Raw genomic sequence first — 16,600 nt, 5'->3', positions numbered from 1 at the left:
TGCACTCATCAAGCTAATACCTCGATAATTTTGTGGATCGTTCTTTTCACATTTTTTTGAAAATTGGAATCAAAATACTTTCTTTCCGTTCTGATGGTATACTCTTGGTGTCAAGTATATTATTGAAAATTCATGTAACGTGGTACCTCCATACTTATATATAATAGTGGGACACACATTATTTGACCACAAGCGAAGGGAATGGGAAGACCACGTGGACAGAATGTCAGATGACGGTTGGCAAAGATTGCAAAGAAAGAAAGACCGAATACATCCCGACCACCTACAAGATGGTATGAAAGCTGGTCTTCATCATCTCAACTGCAGCTAGGCAATCATAGATACAAGCACAGGAGTCCTAACGTACGATTAAGAAGAAGACAACTGTTTTTGTATTTTTTTTCTGACTAATCTACTTACAACTGATTTTGTTAGGGATGATTCAGAGGAAAGCTTATATCACACAAAAAAAACTACGTTAGGAATTTATAAAATTTTTCTTCCAAATAGTACTTTTGTTATGAAAAAGGTGCTTTTATGGAAAGTGAAATTTTTTAATAACAAACGTCAACTGTCTATCGTCAATAAATTAATTAAAAACAAAAAAAAACCTTATATAACATAATATATTGAGGTATTTCTGGCAAGTTTATAAAATAATAGTAAAATAATTTTTGCAGTAAGTTAGTTTTAAAATTTTTATGTCAAGTAAACTGTTGATTTGATAATAGGCACATTTTGTAAGAATCAAATGAGTGTGATGAATTTCTTGAAATATATGTATCCGATTTTCGAAACCCCCTATATACAATATGAAATACATAAAAAATACATTGGCATATAAGGTTCGTAGGGGAAATATTGTAAGATATCATTATTGACAATATTTCCAACTGTAACCCTTTTTAAATAATTTGAAAATAGAGTTTTTTATCGATATAACTGATTACATTATAATTAAACAATCTATCCCTCTTCTACCACAATTGTCTGTCATTTACTTTTGAAGTCATTTCTTTTCCCTTCAATAATTTCCCCGCCTCGATTTTATAGTTTACTTCTTCTTTTCTCTATTTTTGTTGCAGTGAATACTTTATGTGTTCTCAACATTAAGACCCCTTAGTATATAGTTTATGGTTATCCGACACACACCTATCCCTAATTTGCCTCTTCCAATAAGCATCCCTCAAATAAAGATGCATTTCGAGGAAAGTTTCACACCCCTATCTCGTCCTATGGGGTTATCAGTCTTCTTTGCTGCTCGATTTTCTTCCTACAGCTATAGGTTTAGTGGAAGTGTCCACCTATCTTCTTCTTTTTTTTTTTTAGGGTAGTGCCATGAACTTTACTTCTTTTTCTTCGGTTCTGGCGTTCACGTTGTATGGTGAGCAGACTTATAAGATCTTAAAAAGCGAATCTACTTGTTCTCTCCTATACTTTGTTTCTTTGTACTTTATTTTCTAATTGTTCTGGTCTGTTTTCTGTACCTCGGATATCTGAAGAAGACTCTTAGATGTTGTAGTGGGTGCATATATCGTTAAATTTTCTTCTGGTGGTTTCTTTTATCTTCTCTTGTTTTTTTTCTCTCGAGTATATATTTTGATTTAAAACCTTCAAGCATTCAAATTTTAGAAGGATTAATAGCCTCTAGCTAAACATTTTCTTTGAAGTATATTGAGCAATAACCAGAGACACTTTAGTTAATTCGGTTCGTCATAATACGTGCAGAAATACTTTTTTTATAAAAGAACTTGTAAAGATGTTGGTGAAACTATTTGTTGCCTCCTTTTTACGATCTTTTTAGCACAAACTAATCTTAAATTTTTGATAAATGTCTTACAATATTTCCCATTACAATAAAATTGGAATTTATGGAACTATTGGTGATATTTATAATGAACACACTGTTTACTATGACTACATCAACACTTACAATTATTATGACACAATTACTGGTTCTTCAAGCCTTCCATAAGTGGTTAATACCAACTCGAAGACCAGATAGTATGACTGTATAATTATGAATGTTGGTGTGGGGGTAGTAAAGAGTATATATTTACAGTACACTATTTTTTATAACAATAAAATAAGAAATTCTAGAGGTATTTTAGTACGACTGTGTTTCACAAATTCTCACTACAATTAGATTTTTAAAAAGAAGCTCTTACAGTTCAGAACAGAACAATCCACAATTGATTTTTTTTTGAAAACTTGTTACAATTTTTTTAAAAACAGACAGAAATCGACAGAAATTATCTTGAAAAATTCGATGTCAAAAATCAGTGAATTAGGCAACGACTTTGTTTTTCATCCAGATCACACACCTAAGAAGTTTGATAACATTATTAAAGAAATGTTGAAATTATTTTATACGATTGCGAGAATTTTTAGAATTTTTAATGAAACAGCTTAAATGTTCTACAGGGTGTCTACGAGATTTTGGTCGATATATCTATTACCAGTCATTTTCCCCACCCCATTATTACCATAATTACACCTCTGTTAAAAATTTATAGATGGTCCAGAACAGAAAAACCGAAAAAAAGTATTTGATTTTATAATATAAGTTTATATGGGGAGTAGATTTGTTGAACCATTTCAACTAGAATCTTTAATAATATTGATGAGCAGTAGTGTTTACATTAAACAACAATGATTGTTTTACGAAACCTGTCTCAACATGTATCGTATATTATAAGATTAAGAGTCAAACATTGGTGGAATTTTTTATAAAGGTTTTGGTTTGCCAAAATTCGTTAATTAGAGGTATTTATACTTTTTTTTGATAGTTAAAAATTCGTTATAAAGAGGTTGTTCGTTAAAAATGTTCCCAATGTAAAGGTTTTTTTACATTGCCTCTTATGGACAAGTTGATTACGAAGAATTTGTTAAATTGAGGAAACTTTATATTGAGGTTGCACTGTATGAAGTAATCTAGACCAGAGACTTTGTTGTTTGTTATATATCCTGTTTTCTTTGATGTGAGAACTGTTCTAAACTAGTAATTGATTTAGAAGTAACATTTTGGTCAAAAATTAACACTTTATATTCAATTATCATAGTTTCTATTTTGCTGTTGGATATCATAAAATAAACATTTCTAATGATTTCTGACTAAAATGTAACAGAGCGAATTCAACTTTTTTCCAATAAAAAAAGGAACATCAAATGGTGTATAAAGAAATAACATAAATATTTAATAATAATTTACAATATATATATACAAAAAAATACATAATTAAATATACAGTGTGATTCACTTAAAATAATACCGTACCAACAACAGAAATAATTTAAATTTATTATACTCCAACATATTTGTCGACTAGTTTTATAAAAATATAAAATACAATTACCTCATTACATGGCAATTAATATGAATATGAAAATTCAGTAGAAACCGCAATATCATATATTCCATGATTTAAGTATGGAAAAATTCACCATTTCAAGTATCTAAAATTTATTTCTAGATGAAATTTGCATTCCAAATGTGCAGTTGCCAAATGTTCTAAGTATAACGTCTCTGATAGAAGTTTAGTTTCATGTATGAAAATTAAAAAAAAAAAAAACTAACGATGTAAAATAATTGCCAAGTTTTATGAACAAAATCAAGATCGTTTACGGTTAATCACTTTGTAATCAGTGATTTTGGACGTTAGCCAGACATTCGACAAGGTTTGGCACACTAGCTTATTATATTAAAATGGAAAAAGAATTTTCAATAATCTTCCAATTAGAACAGGCGTACCACAGAGGAGCGTCTTGGGGCCACTATTATATCCATCAACAAATAATGGAACCAATATGGGCATGATACACCAAGCAATGAAAGTCCAGTTGCAACTTCCAGGATGCTACAAACACATTTAAGTGACATTCAAACGTTGCCGAACAAATGGAAAATCAAGATAAACGATACAAAATAAGCCTAAGAAAAAACCAGTAACATTCTGTTTATATGAACAGTGTACAAATACCACAAGTTATTAACACGGAATACTTCTAAACGCACCTAGACACAAGGCTCACATGGAAAGACCATATAATAAAAAACGCAAACAAATAGATCTGAAAGTAAAATATTTATATTGGCTAATTGGTAGAAAATTCAAGTAATACTTGAAAACAAACTCCTACCCTATAAAACTACAATGAAGCCTATCTGGATGTATTGTATCGAACCAGTGGCGGTTTTACCAGCAGGCTGTAGCCTACGACGCCATATTTCAAGTGGCAGTAAATTTTGTCTAGCTCAAAATTGAAATACAATATTATTCACACTAAGATGAGTTTTGATGAGGCAAACAAGTTTTTCGACAAAACGGCGTTGAAAATAAGCGTATAAAAAATATACTAAAGAAATGGAAAAATACAATAAATAAGATTTGATGAAACACCTGATGAAGATATTGGAATGACTACGAATAATTAAATTAGAATTAACACATTAGTAAAAAAATAACACTTGGAAGCAAGCTCCTTCTCCATAAAACTACAATCAAGCCTATCTGGATGTATGGTATCGAAGATCGAATTCTGGAGTTGTGCAAATAAATCAAATGTAGCCATCATATAGAGAAGCCAGTCCGAAATACTTCGCATTATAGCTGATGTCGAACCTAATCCTACATAAAGAACTAAACGTCAGTTTTTTCAAAAATGTTATAAAAGAACGAAGCACGAAATATCATGAACCATTGGTAACCATGGAAACACTTTCCTCCACCCATTTATAGAACCACAAGGCGGTAAAAGACTAAAAAGAAAATGGGCAGCAGACATAGAAAGTTTGTCGCCGGACAAGACCCCACCAAGCCATAGTAGAGCTTATATACTTTGAAGTGATCCCATTAGCTTAAAAAAGTGTATAAGTTTCAATTGTCACTGAAATAATAAAATAAATCACTTTGAATAGCGGGAATAGTCGAACAAACAAATTAAGATTCCTGTCGACGTGTTGAGACAAGTATTTTGATTGGAAGAAAATTAGAATTAGGCAGAAAAACAAAAATGCCACAAAAAAGAAGAAAGCTCACGAAAACTGAGAGTCAGTTTGCGAATATTGGGCAGGAAAATAAAAAATGATACGAAGTATGTATCTTCTCGTGGTCGTTCTTCAGTATACATTTGTCCTGGAAATTCTGTAACCGCCAAAATATATTAAAAAGAGTGTGTTTGATATAGATTAATGCAGTTCATTAAGGAAATTTTGTTTTTTGGCTAGATATGGCAACTACTCATTATGCAGAGTTTAATATTCTGTTTATTGACAAGTTTAGGAATGTTCCTAATGTGCTTTAATCGAAGCCAATGGAACCTTTTTGGCAAAATTTGGAACGAAACGTATAATCTGAAAGTTGGGAAGCAACTACACATGAAGAATTTAGAGCAAACTCCTGATTAAGTATTTTATAATTTAATGCAACATTTAAAAGGAATAATTAGAAATGCCTGCCGATTGAGTACGGATTTAATTATATAAAATGTTTGTAATTATAGTGTTTCATAGGGTAAAGTACAAATAGATATGTACGAATTTTTTGTTTTTGTCCCCACACCTTTATTATAACAAAATTTAATAGTGAAGTGCTTCAACTTTTCGACTTCCAAAGAATTTTTGGAGTGTAGTAAAAAGTTTTTTAATGAATGCTCCTCGCTTCTCTAAGCCCTATATTTCTGTTACTACCCTCCGTTAACTAAACATTTAATAACGCAAATAATACCAAGATATTTGCTAACCATCGCCAAATTTAAGTGAACCACTTTGTACGGACAAACAATTAAAGGTAGAATTCAATATCAATAATTAAAAAAAAACCATGTCAACTTAGTAATTCTATATAATATATATAGTTAAGGAAATAAGTGATTAAATTTTAGCATCGTTGTTATTTTTTTTGCCTAAATTATAAACAAAAGTACAATTAATGTCATTCATTTTTTTTTCATGCCATAATACCTATTAGATCAGTCTAACCAAAAAATATATAACGATTGGTAACATACTATATTAATTTTTTTCTCGCATCAACATTAATTCGATAATTAAATACAGAGTCGGACAATGATGAAAATTGTTTTCTTCAATCTATTGTGTGCTCTATATATGTCGTAGGGCACGTATTGAACACACCAACACTCACAATTACACTGTTTGATGCGCGTTTCGATAACCAAGTTATCGTCTTCATAGACTAAAGATAAACTATTTAATTTGTTGGAGAAACGCGCGTCACATAGTGTAATTGTAGTGTTGGTGTATTAGTAGTGTAAACAGTGTGTTCAGTACGAATATCAACAACTGTTCCAAAAATTCCACGTGTTTCATGTCGTTAATCAAATTGAGAAATTGGAAACTTTTTACAAATAACCCGTATAGTGTAAAATAATGAACCACTGTCAATGTCCGACTCTGTATTTATTTTCTTTCAGTTCTTCATAATTCCGACACCACCTCAAATTTAGAAAAAACTCAGTGACTATCAATTAACATTAGTTAACATACATATTTTTTTATATCAATTTGACAATATTTTCTTATTGTTTAATCCACTTGTTACGAAATTCATGATGTTTTAACTTGGCAACAATGTCTTACTATAACCTTGATTTGATGTTTTTGTTTTTTATTCAAATTAATCTCTCCCTGAGCCATTAATGAAGTTGACTTTATGATTATCACACTTTTAAAACACTAGGAAAACCAATGTGCAAAAATATTTCTTTTAATTATATTATTTAGTTAGAATGCCACTTTTCAATAATTTGAAATCATTGGTTACTAGAAGATATGACAAAAGTGTTTCACAATAATTATTTGTTCCTGTATCGATTCAAACATATCCTTTGTAAGATATAATCACTGAAATATAAAAAAATCATAAATAAGTTGGAACATGTTATTAATTTTGGACAGATTTAACATTTAAAATTAATAAATGGCCAAAAAGAATTTTTCTAAGTATAATTTGATTGCCAATCAATTGGTAGTTGTATTCTGATAACAATGAATAATTAGCGAATTTCAAATTGATCCTAAATTGGATTAGAAAAGATATTAGCGGTGTCGAGAGTCATGAGAATATATCCCTAATCACGAATTAATGTATAAACTTAAATAACTGAGAAACGTGAACAAACATAAGTGAAAAAACAATTATAGATGAACAGGGCAGTTACGTATAACCGAGGAAAATTTTCTACACTATAAAACTTCATGAATCAACAAAATGTGGCAGAATTTGATAATTGTTACAACAAAAACACAATATTTAGCGCACACAAAGACTTAAATTACTTCAGTATAAAAGAATATAGTCTCTCGAGTAGTCAAAGATGCAATGGCGTCAATTACTTTCTTCCCAGCGCTAACAACCTACAAAAAAACAGGATATTAAAGTTAAATTAATAATTGACACAAACCAAAATAGCATTTGAATTTACTTTTATTAAAACAACACATTCTAACGAGATATGGTTTTTCTTATGACCATGGTCATATAATATTCTAGAAAGACATTGATTGTTCTAATATGTTCTAGAGATGTCATAAAGACCTTGATGCGGCTATGGAATTGGCTATAAAAGTAATGCATTACTGAGTTGACACAGTTTGACAGATACAATTTCAACTAGAGTAGTAGTTTGTAAAGGATATCCTAAAATTAAGAACCTCAATTCGGCGTCGCAAATTTTAAGTAGCTCTCTACAACGTATACTCACTAAAGATCTGAAACTGAAGCCTAATGACGGATACTGTTCCAGGAAAATCAGCTTATAAAGGAGAGAAGAGTATTCTAACTAATTGAATTACTCCACTCCAACTTATTTCAAGTCCTGATACACTCGAATGAAATATTGACATTTTTTTTGCTAATTAAAAAAAAATACCCCAACTTACCAATGTACGATACTACATCTTTAACTCTTCAGATGCTCTGAAATTTGAAAGTGTCTTTTTGATCCTGAGCGCCGTTAGTCTCGCCGTTGCATTATGATACCAACATTCTTTCATCAATTTGGACATTACATGCAAGGCTTCACAACTCTGCCAACGATTAGGAATATTTGGTCTCTGCGTATCCACACAAACGACTCTACAAAACAAATTATTAACAAACTATATTCTATAGAAAATCTAGTACTGACCTTCTCATTTCGTCAATCGTAGGATCAGGAGGTACAGCATCATAAAATGGTAATTGGTATTCATCATAAATACCACCTACGTTACAACGTCTTGCGATTTCCCAAAATATCAAACCCAACGCATATACGTCCGCCCTTTTAAACGAATCAAACTGATCTATATTCATAGTTTCATCCAAGACCTCTGGAGCCATGTATCTCTTAGTACCTACGCGGTTATTAAGTGGTATGTCAACAGTATCTGTAGTTACATCATGTCGTACTGCTAAACCTAAATCACCAATAGCACAAGTACCATTCGACTTGACGAGAATATTCTTCGATTTAAGATCCCTGTGTGCTATGGCGGGTTTTCCTTGCGTACCCATTATGTCCATATGTAGATGAGCAAGGCCGGTTGCTATTGAAAGCGCCATGTGTATCATCCCGCTGCTATCCAGGGTGTTTCTTCCAAGAAAGTCGAATAAAGAACCATGTTCATGGTAATCAGTTATTAACCACAGTTGAGTCCAAGTACCATTATCTAAAAACAAACACAAATAAGTCAAATTTATATTGTGAGTTAATTATAAAAAAAAAAAAATATAAAACGATTTCTATAATTTTCAACGAAGCCTTTTTGGTGAAAAACATAAACAATACCGATCACTACAGCTTTAAGGAGAGGCTTCGCCTTTCCCTAGCCTCGGACGTCATCCTTTCTGGTCTCTTGCAAAGACCATCCAATTTGTTGCACCAATTATTGTGGCACAGTCAGAGTCTCTTCAGCCTTGGTTTCCCTCTGCCTCTACTGCTCGTTGGTATGTTCTTAAAATTTTATGGGCACGTTTTTGTCGATGCTGCCCATACAAGCCTGCTAATCTTGAGTGAGTTGTAGATCTCAATGTTATATCTACGTCTCCAGACGTTATTTTCTTGGACAGAATGGAAAATATGGGGAAAAACGGAATTGTTATCACGGCAATGAAAGAGTTGATCTCCTGGCGAAGAAGGACGAGGTAGCTCCTCTTATAAGACCACAACCTTTCATAGATATTTGAAAAAGTCATCAAGGCATGATCATAAATAAGTGGGTAAACAAGAAGAGGTTAAAAAATCGAATTAAGACTCCAGGTCTGGAGCAATGAAAGATTTTTTTTTTAATTCCATTAAATGAACCCAAAAAGCCCTTTCATTAAGCAAAGAGGAGAGTTACTGGTAGACTCGCTGAACACTTTCTGGTGACTTAGCACCTTAAGAACATAGGAGAAGTTACCAATGGCTTTTATCGTTTCTGTAAGGAAAAAAACGAGGAACTTTGTGAGTGAAAGGCTATCTATCGACTAGTCACTAAAAACCAGAAGAGGTAAGTCGCATAGCCTCTAGACTGGTAGCTCAGTCGTTGCTACCTGACTGGTAAACAGTCCCAGGTACACAATAAATGAATAAGTCAAATGAACAAACAAAAGGATTAGAATACGAAGAAGTTGACTGATAAAATTATGAATAAACTACAGAAATATTACGGATTAGCAATTACCAGGCATGAAAATAATGTTGATGAAATGTACAAAGAAATTTGAACGACATTTTATAACTTTTCTTCATCAGATAAAAATCCCAACCACCAAAATTGCCCCTTAGGTGAGAATAGCTGGTGATCTTATCGTCGGGCGAAAGCTCAAGGGAATGGACTTATCAAAGTTTAAGCTTTTACCGCTTGATAAGGAAGCTTTGAAATCAATTTATACTGATTTGAGTTGCTAGAGCGATGCAAAGGAGGAAGCACACAAAACAATAACGAAAATTACAATGGGTTGTTGCGGTCCTTTGCTCCAAAGCACCTTTATAGCGGGATGAAAACGATTAAGCTCGCTAATGATAGTTTTTATGGTATAAATGATAAAAGTAATGGATGTGGTAAAAATATACCGTTCAAAGAGATGAATCAATTATAGGGAGATATGTCACGCGGCGTCCTCAAAAGATGGACGAGCAGCCCGGAGATAATCATTAAACTCTCAGAAGGCATTTTTCGAGAAAGAAGAAGATGTATTGTATGGGCCATTTTTATGGTAAATATAATTTTATCTAGCAAACATCGATAGTTGAAACTTTAAGCACGTGTTTTTCAAAAAGACATTTTTGATTGCTGTTGACATCATAACAAAATTTACCAGTCGACTTCAAATTTAAACTGAGTCTTCTTGAAGATATTTAGTATAAAATGCGATCTTTTTGACTGGTAGAAAATTGTCAATTTGGCATTGAAAAAACGACATTTTTTTTCAGAACTACACCATTTTGTTAATTTTTGATATTTTTCAAAAATCTTAGGTCACTGTATAGGAAATATCTTCAACTTTTAATAACCTTTTTGAGTTTTCGCTATATTTTTGTAAAAAAAATCTTGAAATTCAAGCTGATAAAATACTTTATTATGCCCAAAAACTTCAAAACATTCTATCCAATATTTTCTCTTAAAAAATTTGCCCAATTTTTCATGGTATAACGCCTTAATATTCTTATTGAGATAACCTCGTTAATTATAATGTAATTTAGGTCGATTTTTTGCAAGTACAACACTGTTTAAAAGTTACAAAGATTTTTTTATCGAAATAAGAAATTATACATTTACCTTTGTTATCAGCTGCTATAAATCCGAGAATATTATCGTGACGTAACATAACAGTTTGGTATATTTCAGCTTCTCGAAACCAAGATCTCTCTTCTCTGGAACTGAAAATCTTTACAGCGACATTTTCTCCTCTCCATCTTCCTTTCCACACTTCGCCGAATCTTCCTTGTCCGATTATTTCAACTAGTTGAATTTGTCGGGCTATGCTTCTTTGAACCAGAAGAGGTAAACCTTAAGAACGTTAAGGGTTTTTATTAAAAAATATTGATGTATGCGAAGTCCTCTTAAACTCAAACGTGTGAGCAAAAAATCGATTTATGCGATTCCCATGCAATCGCAAATCACTGACAATAAAATTGAACACGAAATGGTATTTTTCTTAGTACAATCTTAAAGCTAACAGCATTCGTTTCAAAATCATATAAACCACCCCTTAGAAACTTTGTTTATAATACTATCAACTAGCCATCAAACGCTCACAACAAATGAGAATTCTACCTGAAAATGGACACAATGTGATAAAGCTGCTCAAGCAGTCACCGTATTGCTACAAGGCCAGAGTCAGCGAGAAGTGGCCAATGCGATGAACAAGAGTCAGTCTACTGTTTTCAGAATTTACAGTCGTTACCAAGAGACTGGTAACTTTTATCTAAGATGCACCATCGAGAAAGATGACTGATTTATTCAGAGAAAAGCGAGAAGTGACTATGAGTGGCTGTACAGTCAGAAGAAGACTTAAAGCAGCTAACCTTGAGATAAAAAAACAGATCACCGAAGGCGGCTCTCAATTTGGCCATTGATTCGCGTGCCATGTGGCATATGGCACCGTCTTGTTAAAACCACATGTCAGACATGTCCAATTCTTCAATTTCGGGCAAAAAAAAATCGTTAATCATCACACGGTAGCGCTCACCATTCACAGTAACGTCCAAGCCATCGTCGCTTTCGAAGAAATACGGCCCGATGATGACACCAGCCCATAATCCACACCAAACAGTGACTTTTCGGGATGCATTCCAATGCTTCTGGCTAATCTTCACTCCAGATGCGGCAATTTTGCTTGTTGTCGTATTCATTAAACCAGAAATGAGCTTCGTCGCTAAACACAATTTTTCGAAAAAAAAGTGGATCTCCCTCCAACTTTGCCAGCGTCCATTTACCAAATGTTAGATGTTGTGAGACTGTACGTTTGCGTGTTAGTGGTTTAATGTCCAATAGTGTAAACTGGGTTCGAAATTTAGTTACAAGCTTCCGAATAGTTCCCTCAGTAGGCCGACCAAACGGCTAATAAATTGGATGAAGTGCGTGATGCACTCTCTTAACCGAGCATGAATTTTGATAGTAAAATTCAATAATTTGCAAGCTTTGTTCGTTCGTAAGTCATGATTAAATAATAGACAAAACTGAACAAGTTTGATAATGACACAAGACGCGTGATCTGTCAAAAACAGTGTTGCCAAAAAGATACCCGCAAAAAATCACTCATGATAGGAAAATTCGTTATCAAGGAAAGTGAAAATTCTTCATAGTGCTAAATCTCATTAGACTTGATCCCAAATCTCCTCTAGATTGAACTGAGATATTTTTTTTTAAATAGAAATCAAAAGAAAATATTTTCATAGCCGCAAATAATTTCAACTTACCAGAGCCGCTTCCACTAGTCGTCATTTCAATCATGTGTTTCAAACTAACACCTTTGTTGAGTATCGGGTGATCGGGAGCTTCTAAACTATCATCAACGTGTTTTAGATGATGATGCATTCCTCTTCTCTGATGGGATGTATGGAAAAAGTATGCTGCTCCGATAATTATGCATATTATTAAAGTGGGGATGACAATTGCGGCAGCAATTTCCAAAGAGGTAAATTCCGTCGATGTTTTTTCAGTGACTGAAATATTAATTCTGATTATTTCCCTTTTTTTATACAAATAGTGTCCACGCAGTCATTCGGGAGCAAATAGTTAACATCAAAATAATTTTTGTTGAACGTAAGCTCGTTTTTGAGTTGTAGGTATACATACGAGGGTTGTCCTAACAAAGAAACAAGACATTCTTATTGGTCCAAATAATATTGAGGATGTTTAATATAAACCCATCTACAAAAGTATTTGCAAGAGCGATTTGATAGGCAGATGTGGCTCATGAATACTGAGTTCGCCTGGAGACGCCTAGAAAGTCACTTTATCTTTCTTTTGGATAAGTGAAAACCTGTGGAATCAATAACCTACAGAAGTTCAAAACCAATATACACAGGTATCTTTACTCTACAAACACCACCCGGTTATAATAGGATTTACTCTCTTCTGCTTGATTTTCATATGAAAAATGCGTCAACAATGTCTACCTCGGCATTTGGAGGAAGTCTTCCTCGAGGTCAATCTAAAAAGAACTTTGAAAATTCAAATGTCAAATCTAAAAAACGTAGGATTGAAGATTTAGTGATCGCGAAGTTAGCGAGTTCATCGAAAGTGCTGAAATTGCAAATTGTTTGTGTAGTTATAGAAATTGTAATTAGAAAAAGCTTTGAAACTTCTGAAAAAAAACCTGTCATGTTATTTTTGGGGGTGGACAGTTGTCTAGTGACGAAGCATTGGCTTTTACAAAACAACTAAAAATCATAGAATGCCGTAAAATAAAATGTTTTCGTCAATTTAACTTATACTAAGCGACTCACTCTGGGTTGGCTTCCCTCCAGGGTCAATAATAAAAAAAATTATTGCTTCAATAAACGCATATAACCACCTCGTATTTTCATTTCCAAGCTTTATTGATTTAAAACTTAAAATTTACGTTCAACGTAATTTTGATCTTTACTATACGATCCCGTATTTTCTGTACTTACTTTGTTTAATATGGAAGTTTGAATGAATCTAGAATTGAGTTATTAAACATTTAAAATACTGAAAATTAAATCATGAATATCAGATTCATTCAAATATTTAATAATAAACACTAATATTGTTTATTATACGAGAGTTATACCATATTTTCCCATTTTCAAATTGTAATCTACAAGATGCTAATATTGATAGTTTTCCAATTAGAATTCAAGGTTGCCACATTTAAAAACTAAACCGTTCCAATTGCGGTAGCACGATACTTTCGTAATTGAAAAATTAGCACTATAGAGAAAAATCTATGTATACAAAGTGGAAATTTTATGAGATTGTGGAAAATACTTTTTCTTGAAAACACCCTATATATTGGTCTTTATTTTGAAGCTACCCAATAAATTAATTTCAATTTATCTAAATGCATATACGACGATGGTCCCAGCAGTACTTGGCTCGACCTATATATTAACTTGAAAGGCCTTAGCCCAAGCCATATAAAAGGTGAACAAGGTTCTACTCTGGTTGAAACTGCTCACAAAGAAACAAAAACAACGTCGCACACTGGGGCAAAAAGGTCCTATACCTGGGAATAAATCAGGAACTCTATAAATATATGCCAAAGTTGCTTTTTGTTAATAGGATGTGTTATAAGTTAACATTTTGAGTTTTATTTTAATTCAAAAAGGCATTATCGTAAGATATAAATACAGCTATCACATTTTTTCTTGAACCATTCTGTCAACTCGTTAAACCAGGTCAACTGAAACGACAGATTTGCGCCCTTGGCCCCCTTCAGCATGCACATCATTTCGGTCATCTTTAAACTTTCGGTACTATTCACGCACAACACCCTCACTCATACACCATGGATTGCCTTCAGCCTGTAGAAAACGAATCACACTTCGCAATTCACACTTGACAGGAGCATCAATAATGGCGGGCATGTTTACGTGGCTGTAGCACAACGCCGACTGACGCATGAATGTCAAAAATGGCGGAGTGTTACACAGAGCGATCGGAGGTGACTTTCGACATCGGCTAGGAAAGTCATGTGAACCGTGTTTCGGGACAGTTGCTGTTAGAATTTCTGCCTCGCGGACAAATAATAAATTCAACAATATAGTGTAAATTTTCCAGTTATCTCCAGCATTCTATTAGGAACAAAATGCGTACTAAGGGAAGGCATCATTTTGATTCACGATATCAGTCCACAAGAGGCTAATTGAACCCAAAATCTGTTCAGAGTGTTTGGTTGGGAACAAATAGATTCACGGTCCAGATCTATCGACCAGTGATATGTTCATTTACATAAAAACCGAAGAGCTTAAACGAATGTGTCGGGGGTAGAATTGGGAGATGGAATTCAAAAGGCAAATTGGTATGACGATATGACAAGTACCTTAATATTGGTATTACTTTGAAAAATAGAGTAAAGTACAGGCTTACGGGTAATAATGAAATTCTTGCTTTTTACCTCATAACGATATTTACTTTAACATTTTTTTCGGAAATACACAAATTTACAAGGCGTTTCTTTAAAAATAATTCTACAATTTTCACTAGTGATTTCCACTATGTATTCATGTGGCAACCGCTAAAAACACTAAAGTTTTTTTGGTTAGGAATGTTTTTATACTTTCCACAAGTACTTAACACTGAATCATAGGAAATGAAAATAGGGAAAATATAATGATAACCAACTTTAAAAGATTATTTTTTAATTAGTCTACAAACACTACAAGCAAAAGCAGAACTTTTAGAGGAAATTTCGTACAAACAGTTACAAAAATTATCTCTAAAAGTTAGGAAATGAAAGATTAATCAGAAGCGGTCTGTCGGTTAAAGAACATGCAGAAATTTACAAAAAAAAAACAGCAAATACAACCTTAAATGAATGTACATATCATGTTGATTACATCCTAAATCGAATGAACCCTGAAAAAGTATGTATAAATAATTCAATTGCAGACAATAACACACATTTCTGGCCCGTATCACAAATTCAACATTCCGTGTATGCAGAAAATGTCAAAAACCTAATTATTTCCTCAAACGTCGAGGACTGTTATTTCATTGAGCTTTAAGATTGAAATTTCTATAATACATGAAAATACAATTCGATATTTATCAAATTGAGAAAAACGAGAATAGAAAATACAATTTTGGTAAAGGGCATTTTGTCTAAAATTTGGAAAGATTCGGAAATAAAATAAAAAAGATTTGATTCTATTTAAAATAACAAAGTAGTCTTCATATTTTCGTAGACTGGCACAGAGAAACGGCCTTTCCGATCAGTCATCATCTTCAATGGAAAATTTACCTGTTTTGAAGCTTGTAGTACAATTTTTCACGGTCGCTTTGGAAGGATATTGATCACCAAAGGTATTAAGCATATCTTCGTAAATCTGCTTACCTCTAACCCTTTTAAATACAGGTACTTGATGATGGCTCGATACTCCAATTTTTTTGGATTTTCACAATTTTTCTTTTAATTTATTGCGTAACTCGGGTTTACTTTTTTGTCTTCAAACTTTACACAGACACTACACTATTAAGTTATTGTTCGTTGCTATGGTAACGCAATATAATATGGAACTGGTCTAGGCTAACTAGATATCAATACATCCTCGTAATTCCCAGCGAAATTGTAGGAAATGTCAGAGGAATTCGGAAACAGACTCTAACATCGTTTATAAAATTAGAGTAAGTAGATAGATCAATTGCTTGAAATATCTTTCTCGCAAATTTCAATTAGAAGGAGTGTCAATAATCAATATTGCAAGCTGGTGCTTATTAAATCAGAAAGATTAGAACGTTTGTTCAATCAAACCATAATCAAACGTACATCAAAATGATTCGAGCAAAGATTCTAATGGCAACATCTACTAGATGGAAAAAGTAAGTAATAAAGATGTTATCTTCTACATAGCAATTATTTAGAAAGTCCCGCAGCGATGGAGACTCATCTTAGTGATGCTAGATCTCAGATACCGGGAT

General features: G+C 32.9%; 1 protein-coding gene across 4 annotated transcripts in view; it reads right to left on the bottom strand.

Annotated features, from left to right (window-relative positions):
- Positions 1-3,042: 3,042 nt before the first annotated feature.
- Positions 3,043-16,600, bottom strand: part of LOC130902324 (TGF-beta receptor type-1) — a 39,686-nt gene continuing 26,128 nt past the window's right edge. For 3 of the 4 annotated variants that reach the window (XM_057814391.1, XM_057814392.1, XM_057814389.1), the window contains exons 4-8: positions 12,412-12,657; positions 10,769-10,999; positions 8,152-8,674; positions 7,904-8,099; positions 3,043-7,378 (exon numbers count right to left, since the gene is read on the bottom strand). In XM_057814391.1, the coding sequence (XP_057670374.1) occupies positions 7,916-8,099; positions 8,152-8,674; positions 10,769-10,999; positions 12,412-12,657 (1,184 nt within the window). In that variant the 3' untranslated portion in view covers positions 3,043-7,378; positions 7,904-7,915. Of the gene's footprint in view, positions 8,100-8,151; positions 8,675-10,768; positions 11,000-12,411; positions 12,658-16,600 lie in introns of all 4 variants that reach the window. The other variant, XM_057814388.1, reaches the window with a different exon arrangement.

This window comes from Diorhabda carinulata, chromosome X (genome assembly GCF_026250575.1).
Source record: "Diorhabda carinulata isolate Delta chromosome X, icDioCari1.1, whole genome shotgun sequence".
Taxonomy (NCBI): domain Eukaryota; kingdom Metazoa; phylum Arthropoda; class Insecta; order Coleoptera; family Chrysomelidae; genus Diorhabda; species Diorhabda carinulata.
This window is presented reverse-complemented; position numbering and strand designations above follow the sequence as displayed.